The 12,978-nt window shown below is 32.6% G+C and overlaps 3 protein-coding genes across 3 annotated transcripts; all 3 read right to left on the reverse strand.

Moving 5' to 3' along the window:
* Positions 1–1,074: 1,074 nt before the first annotated feature.
* Positions 1,075–5,370, reverse strand: LOC145632742 (uncharacterized). The gene is made up of 9 exons (XM_081685098.1): positions 5,229–5,370; positions 3,478–3,587; positions 2,969–3,037; positions 2,689–2,804; positions 2,542–2,596; positions 2,192–2,312; positions 1,984–2,031; positions 1,541–1,635; positions 1,075–1,453 (listed from the first exon to the last, which is right to left on the reverse strand). Exons 1-9 carry the CDS (start codon positions 5,275–5,277, stop codon positions 1,355–1,357), a joined length of 762 nt encoding a protein of 253 aa, XP_081541224.1. The 5' UTR covers positions 5,278–5,370; the 3' UTR covers positions 1,075–1,354.
* A 979-nt stretch (positions 5,371–6,349) lies between these two features.
* LOC145632794 (flavonoid 3',5'-methyltransferase-like) lies at positions 6,350–9,535 on the reverse strand. Its single transcript, XM_081685146.1, has 6 exons — positions 9,403–9,535; positions 9,231–9,316; positions 7,853–7,997; positions 7,639–7,770; positions 7,219–7,547; positions 6,350–6,862 (listed from the first exon to the last, which is right to left on the reverse strand). The coding sequence occupies exons 1-5, from the start codon at positions 9,463–9,465 to the stop codon at positions 7,233–7,235; spliced, it is 741 nt and encodes a 246-aa protein (XP_081541272.1). The 5' UTR covers positions 9,466–9,535; the 3' UTR covers positions 6,350–6,862; positions 7,219–7,232.
* An 807-nt stretch (positions 9,536–10,342) lies between these two features.
* LOC145640181 (flavonoid 3',5'-methyltransferase-like) lies at positions 10,343–12,978 on the reverse strand. The gene is made up of 5 exons (XM_081691484.1): positions 12,793–12,978; positions 12,571–12,656; positions 11,840–11,984; positions 11,414–11,545; positions 10,343–10,796 (listed from the first exon to the last, which is right to left on the reverse strand). The coding sequence occupies exons 1-5, from the start codon at positions 12,847–12,849 to the stop codon at positions 10,485–10,487; spliced, it is 732 nt and encodes a 243-aa protein (XP_081547610.1). The 5' UTR covers positions 12,850–12,978; the 3' UTR covers positions 10,343–10,484.

The raw sequence follows: 12,978 nt of genomic DNA on the forward strand, positions 1-12,978 counted from the left end.
TCTTCCGTTTTCTTTTAAATGCAACACAACAATTTTTTTTTTTTGAAAGAGTTAATCAGAATAGATAAATGAGTAACTTTATCATTTGGTCGTGTTTGGAGAAAAGTTGATTGTATTAACTTATTTCACTAACTTTTTTTATTAGTTTATTGTAGAAAAGTGTTTGGTAAATAGCTGATTGATTAAAGCTGGTTGATTATATGAAATGACTAATAAGCTAATTGTAAGGTAGGTAATTCATATAAGATTTTTAATTAAATAGGGTTATAAGTGTCATTTCACCATAAGAATTGAATAATGTAATTGAAAAAGCTCCTAGAAGGAGCTTTTTGAAAAAAAAAAAACTAATTTAGTAGAATAAACTCTTTAAATAAGCTTCCCAACAAGCACCTTGAATTAACTTATTTAATAGTCAATAAGCTAATGTTGGTCAAATAAGCTAATGTTGCTCAAATAAGCTAGTTACCGAGCACAAATAACTTGAAAATCGAGATTAAAGAAGGGTTAGATACTACGGGTTTATTCACCTTATTTCAGGCATAATAAGCTCAAATAAATTTAGTCCAAGATAAATAAGTTATGATAAGGGTTATCCAAGTTCAAATTTGAAAAAAAAAAGTTTTAATGAGGTCTAATAAGTTAAGTGAAAATCAAGTGAATGGAACACACTTTTGTTCAAAAAAAAGTGAATGGAACACACCTTATACATTTTAATATTGAATTACTATAACTTAAAATAATAATTTCTCAGTAAATGAACCTCACTAGTATGAATAAATTCAAATATATACGGAGTTAAAAAAAAACCAAGTGAACATAACACACCCATAGTCCACGGGTGTTGTAGTTGATGCCAATAAATGCAACACACCAAAATTACTGTTATTGGACGTAATTTTGTTTTTTCAATATCACCTAAAAAGCTAAAACTATGTGTCATAATAAGTGTAAAAACTAATTTGAGATGGAAGGAGATCTAATTTAAACCGATTATCACTCATGAATCATGACTAGTTTTGCTTCTGTATTAAGACAATTACACATCAGATTTGATTCATTTTTTGAAAAAAAAAAATAAAAAAATAAAAAGCATGTCAAACTTCTACTCTACACAAAATTTTCACTAAAATGTTTTTTGGTGTCAACAAAACAGCAAAAGGGCATACCCATTGACAGAACAACAAGCACAAGTATATTTATCTGTATGAGAGTTTATCTTCCAACCAAAGATTCCAGGAGAAATGGTGAGGCTAGAAACATCATTCTAGCAACTAACTTGGTCTAATGGTCTTCCAAGGGAAAAAGAAATCAGCAAATCATCAAACGTCGAGCCATTGCTAATATTTTCCAAGGGTTAACAAAGAAGGTTAAATGAAGGCATGTCTTCAATGCCTAGTACTTCATCCATCAGAAGTTCCTTCTCTAATTGTGCTCTTGTTAACTTAAGGACATCCTGCAACACATCAAAAGAAAATCAGTATGTAGTGTGAGAGATTGAGAGGGGTAGCAACGTGGAAAAAAAGATGGCATGTCTCCTTACGTTGAACTCCATGTACGTAGCATTCTTCTCTAGCCATTGCTTATCCATAACCACAAAGGCTACGCTATAAAGCAAATCAAAGGCCCATTCATTTTCTGGATATTACAGCAGAAATTTCTAATTAGGATAAACCATGCCATTGTAATCAATTCTACAAACTCAATGAGACACGACTCTAAATGGAAATGCTATGCATAGAGTTGGCCAGTGATCAGCTAGTGGGTGTTGAACTGTGACTGATCAACAAAGCAGCCTCTCTGATCCAATTTAGGTAGAACAGATTCATTAGAATATAAAATATCTAAATTGAGACGTGCTATCCGCTATGAACCAAGTTGTTGGGATGACCTGCTGCTTAATCAGATCACCGGTCAACACAAGAGTCACGGAATAACTAAAGAAGAGAATTAATAGAGTTGTCTGAGGTGAAAAAAATCAGTTACCTGATAACATCTGCAAGAAAACAGCTCTAACAAAAGATCTCCCTTTCACTGTATTAAGAGAATGATGTAAGTAGTTAAAAACGTAAGATGAACGAAAAATGAGATTTTATCAAACTCAGGAGCAAGTAAAGCACACCAGCTTGGTTAAGGCAACATTAATTTCTAAAACATCAAACCCAAATACGAGGTAACATTAATTTCTACTTACGAGCATCTAGATCAAGCATTTGTATGAGCATAAATGTTATATTTACTCCAGCAACAGCAAAGGGATATTCCCATGTTGCACGTTTTCCATCTTGTTTCTTCACTAAATGCTGGAAAGATGTCTGCAACAACAATATAGATGATGCTGAAATTATATAGAATCAAAATAAGGAGATGAGCAGTCGGCAAAGTGGCAAAACAAAGCATATACATCTCCTATTAACATTTCTATAACTTATTAAAAATCCAAATTCCGTGTTCCAAAAAATTACTCTCATTTTTCTAAATCATCAAAATGTGAAATGATATATTCGATCTGAACATTTAATAGATATCAGACAAGGATCTTACAGAAAATGTTTTGGCAAAGAACAGCAAGTTCTCCAAAGATATAAAGCCAGCTCCTCTGCTCAATAGTAAGATAGACAAGATCAAATCACAAAAAAGACGAAAGGGATACATATGAAAGGGCCAGAATAAGGCTGGCAAGTGAGAAACCTGAAATCTGTTGAGGGATCCCTTCCCTGCCATCCCATTTCTTTCCATTGCTCTGATATTAAACCATGGAGCTGTTGATCAGGATATGTAGCATACCACAAAGCCTTAAGAGCTTCCTGTCAATACAATATCATTTATACAGCATAAAAAGAAGAACATATTACGAGGATTTAGCAGCAAGTCTCACATTTCACAACCCCATAGGGTCATAAATTGTGAGCTCTCTCATAAGACACAATATTTCTTACCACATAAGTATACTCTATCAATAGGTGTGTACCTGGTGGTCTGACCTTGCGGGATCAAAGTAAATCTTCATGCGATGCTTTAACCTATTAAGTCTTTGTTCCTGTTCCAAGAAAGAGCATACTCTCAACAGTCAACACCAATTTAAAGCAGATCGAGCCTTAGTGAGCAGTTGGTATATCCATGTCTAGCATCTTGCAAAAATAACGAAGACTATCATAATATGCAAGGTACTGCCAACCCCCCTTCCACCTCCCTCGGACCGAAAAAACAATAAATATAGGATAACAGAAACAATCTTCATACTTGGAAACAACAAACTTATTAGAAAAATCTTGGAAAATCTGCCATGTACAAGCCTAAATACTCCATAATATGCAAGGTATGCTTGTCATTTTGTCAAACATATAACAGAATGGATGAAAGGAGCTGATATCAACCTAATAATGTATGAAATATCTTCCCTGCCTCAGCCCAATTTTCATTTTATTTAAGAAAATCCTGCCCAATCTGCCGTATTCCTCTATGCAGTACAGATTTTACCTGCAAGGGTGTCAAGGTAATGCAAATACGTTCATAGACCCCCTTCCTCTTGAAGCAGTAACAGGTAAGGCCTTTACCTATCCATGTTGTTGTTCCGCAAGTTACATCATCTGCCCAAGAGAAGTACAACTTTACATCTTGAATTGTTTACAGCAGAATAAACACCTCTGATTAATATGCAGAGCTAATAATTTAACGAACTTTTAAATTTCAAAAACACTGTTCAAAATGTCATGTAATTTAAAGGGTCAAACTTAAGTTTTTTACCAAATAGTTTCTTAAACCAACATTGAAAAGAAAAGTAGCACATATACATACTTGAAGTTGAGTGTGGTGGATTTCAGAATATCACACAAAGTATACACAGATATTATGTTTTATTATGCCTCAAATCCTAGGATTGAAATAGCATAGAGAAACCTTACAAGCAAATAAAAATGCAGTGCTAACCACAAAAAACCGGATGTTCATCATCACATATATTGCTATTGTGAAGCTACCAAACCAATAAAATGCCATCTCTATTAAACCATTGTTTTTTCATGCAACTTTTGCTTTATCACAGAGAGAAACAAATAAAACTCATGTGATTCCGTAGTCCATCCAAATAACAGCATACTTCTGATTTATATAACAAATGATCTCCACATTCACGGTTGATACAAAAGGGAAAATTGTGAAATCCTTCTTTCAAATCATGATTCCTATGGTAGTATGGTTTAGGGTGAAGATGAGCAAAACCACAAAGATAAATGCGCATATATAGTGACATGTTGTCAGGAAAACTACATAAGAGCACTAGTTCATAACTAGATCGAGTTCCTAAATCATGCTTTAGTTATAGTGGTAGTGAAGGCGAAATCAGAAAATCAACAAGCCACGCCAAAGTCATGCCATCATCACCAAGTCCGCCTTATTGAACTCACAAATGATTAAGGTATTAATCATGACATTCATGAGTACTCAAAACATGTTTCAAAATCTTAATCAGCTCCTACAACTTCAAACACCAAATTTGATATAAGTGGACTTAATCTCCCAAAGTTACTACCACGGCACCTAATACGGATTTACCGATTTAACAACCACCCACTCAAATTCAACCACGTATGCATTCCTAAGGTGACTACCAATTTAATTGAATTTACATATCTCATTTGGTTAATAGCAACAAATGTGGTACAAATCCAATAGCAATTATGCAAAATCAGGATTAAAATGCAATAAAAATGCATAACACCTACATGAACTAGATTGATTAATCTCACAATATGATATATTGATATTGAATGAATTCTTGTAAAAATACAATCCACTGTACTCCATAATACACAATGCCAATGCCAAGATTGCCAACCAAGCATTAAAAAACTATCATTTCTTGCAAAATTCAACTTCTTATCTGCATCAGATTCCTCAAATTTCATACTTTAAACAACATTTTATTGTCTTTACAATGTAATACCAAATTCCATTAAAATATAATTATAATAACGGAATACAAACACCATCAAATCAACCATTGATCCTCAAATTCAATAAAAACTGCCTCATTTCACACCCAACAAAAAAAAAAAAAAAAAAAAAAAAAAACCCATCAATTACAGGATGATTAAAATTGAAAGATGAGAAATTTCCAAGAAATACCCCAGAAAAAAGAGTCATTTTTTAAATGCATTTACATTATAGAGTCAAACATAGAAGAGCAAGAAAGAAAACAATGAAATTTTAAGAGAGAGTGAGAATAGTACGAGAATTGACATTGCAGGGATTTCCATGATTGTTTCTTTGAGCGCCCATTGATTGTAATTCCAAGTAACTGAAACTCTTCACTCTTCAGTCGTCACTCGTCACTCTCTTGAGTGTTCAATGAATAAATTGGTTCAATAATTTTGGTCGTCGTTTTATTAACCGGTCTAACTTCTTGATGGTTTTGTTTCATTAATACGAGTACTAAATTGTACGGGATTTTAGTGTTAGCAAATCGCCTACAATAATATTTTATGAGTATGAGTAATATAGATTTGTAAAAAATCATAATCATTCAATTATGTTGTAAGAAAGTATTAACTATAAGAAACACTTGATGTGTGATTTATGCGTTAGTTTTCGTTTACATTTTTATTATCTTCACTAGATTTGATCATATTTTTAAAAGTGCTTCTGTCATTAATTCTTAAACATATATCAATTCATTATAATACGAACTACTTAATATATATTACTAAAGAGTTGTAAGTATGAGGATCATAAATATTTAATCACTTATTTTGTAGATGACTTGGGCATGTTAGGTACTAGTGACTTACTATTGTAGATAGTACTTGGTATTGAATAATGATTTGAGCAAGTAAGCAAGTTGGTCCAAAACAACCACCACCCACCCAAAAAGTATGGTATGCCAAAAACAATACGAGTATGCAAGACTTATTATTTAATTGAAACTTGAGCTAATCCATTCAAGATTTGAAGTCAACTAAAAAGACAACAATGTGCAAGATAAATTTTTAGCAGGAATCAGTGTCCCTCCAAATCAGACAAAAAGTCTAACAACACAGTTAGGGTGACATCTTAACCATTGGATTCTTATTATGCCCCATATTACCAATTTGTATATTTTTAAATTAACCGTCTTAGTTAATTAATTAATTACTCGTAGATGTCATAGTAGATATTAATTAATTACTCGTAGATGTCATAGTAGATAGAGAAAAAAAAAAGTTAAATACTCCATCCGCTTCATAATAATTAACACATTTGGCTTCTTCTTTTTTTTTTTTTTTTTTTTTTTTTAAATAATTTTGACCTCTTTTTTTTTATTTTTTTATTATTTTTTTTATTTTGCTATTAATAAAATATTAATAATTAAGTTGTTAGATTTATCTTGATAAATGTACCACACGTATAAAAGAATATCAACTGCTTATTGCTTCTCCAACTTTGAGGAGTTTCAGCAACACTTCATGACAGTTCTTGTAGTGAAAATACTCCTTTAATCTTATTACTTAGACTACTCGGTCCTTATTATTTACCCTTTCTTCTTCATGAACATGGTCAAACTTTACTGGGATAACTAGATACAAGATGCTATATTTGTGTACTTAGAGAGTTAGAGCAGCAATTGCCGCTCCTCATGATCAACCCATCCATGTTGGCCTTAATTAGTCCCTATATTCGAAACATTCGGAGGCCTCACAGGTTAGGTGGCATAGTTATAAGGCTAGTACAGCCTCATGCCATAGATTAGTTACTCGCGTATACTAAGTTTATTACAGCTGATATCTGCTCTTACAGACACGCATATAGGCATCAGAGGGTGTTGTTTAACTCGTACTTAAGCATCAGACCTAGTGGATCAGGTCATATATTGGCCCCCTTCACCTACCTGCAAACCGCATAACTGTATATACATGTTGAGCAAATTATCGGATGAAATCAATAGTATTAGTTCAACATCACAAGGCACAGTCAGTTGATGGCTCTGAAACAACACTCAAAATCTTTGTGCAAACAAATTCTAACTGTTGGTTTCAGACTTTTAGAATTGAACCTTAAATGCTTTTCTAATGTCTGCAAGAAACTTATTCTCTTTGATCACATTTTGTGTTCATCCTAACACATAAGTACATACAGACTCAATGTACTTTTACAGACTTGTAGAAAATAAACTCATCACGTTCTATAACACTCAGATATCAGAAAATCTGATTTATATAATCAACACAGTAGGAAAGTGTTTACCAAATCACTCCTAGCTAATTCTTTCTCCTGCAGAGAGTAACGCCGTCTCCAATTGATATGAGGGCAGATTCAACTCGAGGATCACTTGCAAGGAAGCAATTCAATTCCTTTGTATCCCTGCGAACACTTTGTCTAAAAGACTTGTTTTCCTGATCACCATCTTCGAAAAACTCAACATCCTCAGAATATGCAACGGAACCAAACCAAAGGGTGTTGTCATAGGCAATGGCTCCTCCAACTTTGACGAGTTTCAACAACACTTCATGGTAGTTCTTGTAGTTTTTCTTATCAGCATCCACAAACGCAAAATCAAATGTCCCTTTTTCACCCTGCATATTTAGATCCATCTTTAAATTTGTTCACATTCTTAATCATTTAAAATAAGATGAAATGTTTCCAATTCTAAAAATAAGATCGTACATTGTTTAGGAGATCATTCAAGATTTGCACAGCAGTTCCTTCAACAAAATCAATCTTATGCTCAACTCCTGCCTTCTTAATAAAAGGTAATCCAACCTCATATGCTTCCCTGTTTACGTCAATGGCTATAATCTGCAACATTGATGCTTATATATTTACATCAATTAGCTCTTAGCTGGAAGGAAATTATATCGATATCACCAAAATGATATACCTTGCCATCATCAGGGAGAGCAAGGGCAGTGGAAAGAAGCGAGTAGCCAGTAAAAACACCGATCTCCAATGTCCTTTTGGCATTCATGAGCTTTAACATGATTGATAGAAGTTGTGCTTCATCAGCAGGAACGTTCATTGTGTACCTAGAAAACAGAGAAATTATGCACCCTTAAATTTTAACATAAATTTTAACATGATTGATAGAAGTTGTGCTTATACATGTTAGATTAAAGATGATAAAAGCTAGGTGAAAGAGCGAGTCAGCTAAGAGAAGCATGCATCTCGAATAGCATGAAGTTGGTATATGTTGTTGATGTAACCATTTCATACAATTGAGGAACCACACTCGATGTTACAACAAGAAGAATCACAAAGAGAACTTCTAAAACATAATAAGGTTCAAATTGATATACTAAGCAAGTAAGCAATCCCTAAGCATCAATCAACAAGACTCAAAATGATGGAAAATGTCAGCAATAAGTGTATATCAACAAGACTCAAAATGATATACGAATTTAATTTGCTCTTATTATATCCAATTCCAATCCTTTTTCTCTTCAAGTACTTTTCACATTCATAAGCCATTTGATCTAATTCATATGATTGTTGCGAACTTAACTACTCGATCATAAGGAATTTCTAAGAATTCTAACCATTGTTGATAATTTCACAAGGGTTACATGAACCTATTTGCTTCATTACAACAATGCAAGTATCCTCAATTCTTTCCCTTTATAAACTCTCTTAAACTCATCATGAAACTTAGGAACCATGTATATCTACTTCTTTCGATTTAACCTATGGTCTTAGATGAGGAAACCCCATTTTGTCATTATGATCGTTTATTAATGGCATTATTTTTGTAAATTTGACAGTAACAAATTCCAATCAGCATGACATTTTCGTAAATAAATCAACATTTGTAGACTCACATTAGATAAGCGTTTTTTTTTTGTTTGTTCGTTTATCATGATGATAAACTTGTATTTTCTAAACTTCAGTTTACTCCCAAACCAATCATATTTGTCGACTAAAGTCAACAAAATATACACCAACCAACTAACCAAGGCCTTTACACAAAGGAGCATAATATAACATATGAAATATGATCAGACTAGACGTGGCAGCAAAATTAAAACCTTGACAAATTGAATTAAATTCATCAATTAAAAAACATTCTTTTTTACTTGAAGCAAAATTAAATTTCAGATTCATCCACAACTACTTGACACTATATAAGCGTTACTACTCATTTCTGTTCTGTTGTTCCTATAGTTGTACAAAAAATTCCAAATACGAACAAAAAAAAAACGGAGAGAGTATATCATATTGAATTTTGACTTTTGAGGAGAGGCAAAAGAAAATGCAGTACATACAAATGGGGATATTTTTCAACAGTAGCAAGTCGAATTTCCTTGAGTTGTTCATGCTCATTTGGGTATGCATTGGTTTTCAATATATACTGCAAAAAAAAAAAAAAAAAAAAACACTTAAAAAATTATAATACCCCATGAATTAATTGAAAAGAAAAAATAAGGATTTGCAAACCTGAAGAAGTTCTGGGCTATTGAGGATGTTTTTAGGCTTATCGATTGAGTGATTTGAATCCATGAAAACCTTGCTGCTCTTGCAACTTAGATTATTTCTGGTTTTTTTTTGGCAATTACTCAAAATATTGATATTGGGTTAATTAGCTAACACGGAAACTTCTGCGATGAAAACCCAATTGTTTTCGTGTTAATGAAGCTTAGAAATGACTCGGACTTGAGGTTTTCTAGTATATGAAACCCGAGTTGTTTTCGTGCTATATAACACCTATCTCATATTACTCGCAAGTCGCATTATTTTTTGTGATACATAAAATATTGATCATCATACGAGAAAATTAAGGATAAGATAATAAGCAAGTAAATATGCAAATTGGCAAAAGTTAATGAGCGCCCCCGGGGCGTTAGATAAGAGAATTAAAGTGCAAATATTAGAGTAAAATTAACATTAATTATACCGAACGACGCGTGATTTTGTCATGAATTCCTAACTTAATACCATTTCAACCAATATAATTTATCCTTATCTAACGCCCCGGAGCGCTCGTTAGCAAGATCGATGCAAATTATACTATTCTTGGCATTTGGATTGAGAGTATGAGAAGTCTAAGAAAAATTGGGGGAGATAAAAGTTGGCAATTGGCATGGTTGTTGACTTGCAAATTTTAAATTATTTACAGGTGGGAGATATCGGGATGGTGTTATGGGTGACTCATGACTCATGAGCCATGACAAGCCCAAAATAATGAGTTATTAGTAAATAGTAATCCGTATTTTGTTAGCCAAATAGAAAAGTCCAAATTTTATAGTACTACTTTGACATGTTATTAGATTTGATAAAATTGATCCATTTCTGATTACATAAACCAAAATATTTGTTCTTAATTCTACTCGAAATGATTTGACTCAATTCGAAACAATGAAAAAGGAGATAGTTGAAATACGAAAAAAAAAAAAAAACAATTTTACTGATTGTACATTTGTAACGTACATAGTAACATGGGGATATTCAGTCCTTTATTAGTACAATAACTTAGATCAATGAACACAACATTGCAATAGAAAGTAAAGTATGTTTCAATATTAGTACTTGCGCCTGCAAAGCGTAACACCATCACCAATCGAAAGAAGGGACGACTCAATTCGAGGGTCACTTGCAAGAAAGCTATTCAATTTTTTGATGGCTTCATGTCCATGTTTTTTGATGTATCCCATAATAGGGTCACTCTTGAATTTTTCATCATCGTCGGCCAAGGCGACCGAGCCAAACCAAAGAGTGTTGTCGAAGGCGATCACTCCTCCGACCTTAACAAGCTTAAGCAATGGCTCATGGTAGTTGATGTAGTTTTCCTTATCCGCATCAACAAATGCAAAATCAAAGGTCCCTTCCTTGCCCTGCATTTTTCATACTCAACATTGTTATAAATTTATTAACAATAGTATTATTTGTCACGTAATATAAAAAATCAAGTTAGATTAGGCCTGTATCACAAAATGTTTGTTAAAAGTTAATTTGGGCCGTTTGACATTTGTGTTTTTAGCAAAATCAATTGGGCCTAATTGTTTTTTCTTATGACCCTTTCACTAGATTTTAGGCTAGAAATTGATACATTGGCCGGTTAGCCCCTCTGTTTTTGCAATTTTGAATATTTTATACTTCTTCCATTTCTATTTAGTTGATGCGTTTGATTTAGGCACATATATTAAGGGGAGAAGAGAGAATGAAAAAGAAGGTGGGGTAGCATGTAAATGCAAGGTAAAAAAGTTACCCAAAAAGAAAACGTGTCAACAAAAAATTTCCTAAAAAGGTTTACGTGTCAACTAAAAAGAAACGGAGGTTGTATCTCACAAATAATGCCCAAAGTTGCAAAAAAACATGAAACGGAAGTAGTACAATACTTAACTATTACTTGTATTATTACTACCTCCAGTTTGTATTATATACTTACAATTATACAATAAAATGGTCAAAGTGTATTATATAAATAGAGTAAAATAATATTATAGCGTACCTTGCTTATTAAATCATTTAAAAATGGCATGGCATTTCCTTCAACAAACTCAATTTTATGCTCAACTCCTGCCTTTTTAATGGCTGGTAATCCAACCTTGTATGCTTCCATGTCCGGGTCAACTGCTATAACCTGTAATTAAAATTACAAAATCAACTATTTTGAACTAAAATAATAAAATTTATTATATATAGTATTCAATTATGGAGTAGGTGATATTAATATAAGGAAAAAAGTACTTTTTTTCTTAACATTTTTTTTAAGAGAGCGATCAGTAATGAAAATCGATTCCAGGATTAACTGGAACCGAGAGGGAAACTCTAACCACTAATATGATAAGGAATGAAAATGAAACTAACATGTTTGATTACAATTTTCTTGTAACATTTAACATAATATTAGTCTATTAGATGATTAAAAACTTACTTTGCCATCTTCAGGAAGAGCGAGTGCAGTAGTAAGAAGTGAATAGCCAGTAAAAACACCAATTTCTAAGGTATTTTTGGCATTCATGAGCTTCAATAACATTGATAGGAATTGTGCTTCATCTGCCGATGCATTCATAATGCTCCTGAAAACGTACCATACCCAATGTAACAACTATTAGCTAGTCCTTCAATTTATTTTTTATTTGTTTTATGAATATCACATTTTACTAGTGTGAAAGCTTGTGGTTTCAAAAAAAAAAAAAAAAAAAAAAAAGTGTGAAAGCTTGAAAATTGCAATTTTGTATGGTATTAAATACTAGTATAAGTGAACGAAACATTAATTTTAAGTTTTTAACATACAACTCATGCAAAATGGTAGTGATGGTGTACATTAGAAGATCCTTAATTAGTTAGCAAAAACTAATTGCTTATTTCGATTTATTATTTCTGATGCATTAGAAGTTTTCATTGCAAGGAGGGTCGTCCCCTTTTGTAAGAGAATAAACTTACCAAGTATTACCACATGTAAGTGTCCCACATTGGTTGAAGAAGAGAGAGTTAATCACTTTATAAGGCTAAGGGGCTACTCTACTCGTATTTAACACCTTTCTAATGTTTTTACTTATCTTTGTGCACGATGCCTATATGACTCAATAATTGAGTTACAGTTTTTTCCCTCGTTTAATGAAAAAGTTTACAAGTTAATTTGGAGATATAGAGAAAGATTACATGTGTTTGTATTTCTCCAAAGTGGCATCTCTAATTTCCTTCAGTTGTTCATGTTCATTAGGGTACGCGCTTGTTTCCAATATGTACTGTAAAAAAAAAAATCAAACCCCAAAATAATATCAAATTTTCATAATTTCTTTTTTGTTTTTCAAGCTGCAAATTAAAATGCAAATAATAAACGATATAATAACAGAAATATCTCATTTACTTGTAGTAACTAACCTTTTCAAGAGCTGGGCTGTTAAGAATGGTGAACTCCTTGATTTTCTTCAAATCCATTGCTTAATTGGTTGGTTTAATTATGTGTATTTTTCTTAATTAATTAAGGATTAAAGGGAAGCAAAGGATATGTTTTAACAATGGTTTGATTTTCTTTGAGGCATGAAGCTATATTTATATAAACAGCCC

This window comes from Chenopodium album, chromosome 1, assembly GCF_948465745.1.
Source record: "Chenopodium album chromosome 1, dcCheAlbu1.1, whole genome shotgun sequence".
NCBI lineage: Eukaryota > Viridiplantae > Streptophyta > Magnoliopsida > Caryophyllales > Amaranthaceae > Chenopodium > Chenopodium album.

Coding starts and splice junctions, on each gene's coding strand:
- LOC145640181 (XM_081691484.1), bottom strand. CDS start 12,849: ATGGATTTGAAGAAAATCAAGGAGTTCACCATTCTTAACAGCCCAGCT. Junction 12,657..12,792: donor ACAGCCCAGCTCTTGAAAAG/GTTAGTTACTAC, acceptor TTTTTTTTACAG/TACATATTGGAAACAAGCGC. Junction 10,797..11,413: donor TAAATGATTTAATAAGCAAG/GTACGCTATAAT, acceptor TGAAAAATGCAG/GGCAAGGAAGGGACCTTTGA.
- LOC145632794 (XM_081685146.1), bottom strand. CDS start 9,465: ATGGATTCAAATCACTCAATCGATAAGCCTAAAAACATCCTCAATAGC. Junction 9,317..9,402: donor ATAGCCCAGAACTTCTTCAG/GTTTGCAAATCC, acceptor TTTTTTTTGCAG/TATATATTGAAAACCAATGC. Junction 7,771..7,852: donor CTCTCCCTGATGATGGCAAG/GTATATCATTTT, acceptor TCAATGTTGCAG/ATTATAGCCATTGACGTAAA.
- LOC145632742 (XM_081685098.1), bottom strand. CDS start 5,277: ATGGGCGCTCAAAGAAACAATCATGGAAATCCCTGCAATGTCAATTCT. Junction 3,038..3,477: donor TTACCTTGACACCCTTGCAG/GTAAAATCTGTA, acceptor TTCTTGGAACAG/GAACAAAGACTTAATAGGTT. Junction 1,454..1,540: donor CTACGTACATGGAGTTCAAC/GTAAGGAGACAT, acceptor GATGTGTTGCAG/GATGTCCTTAAGTTAACAAG.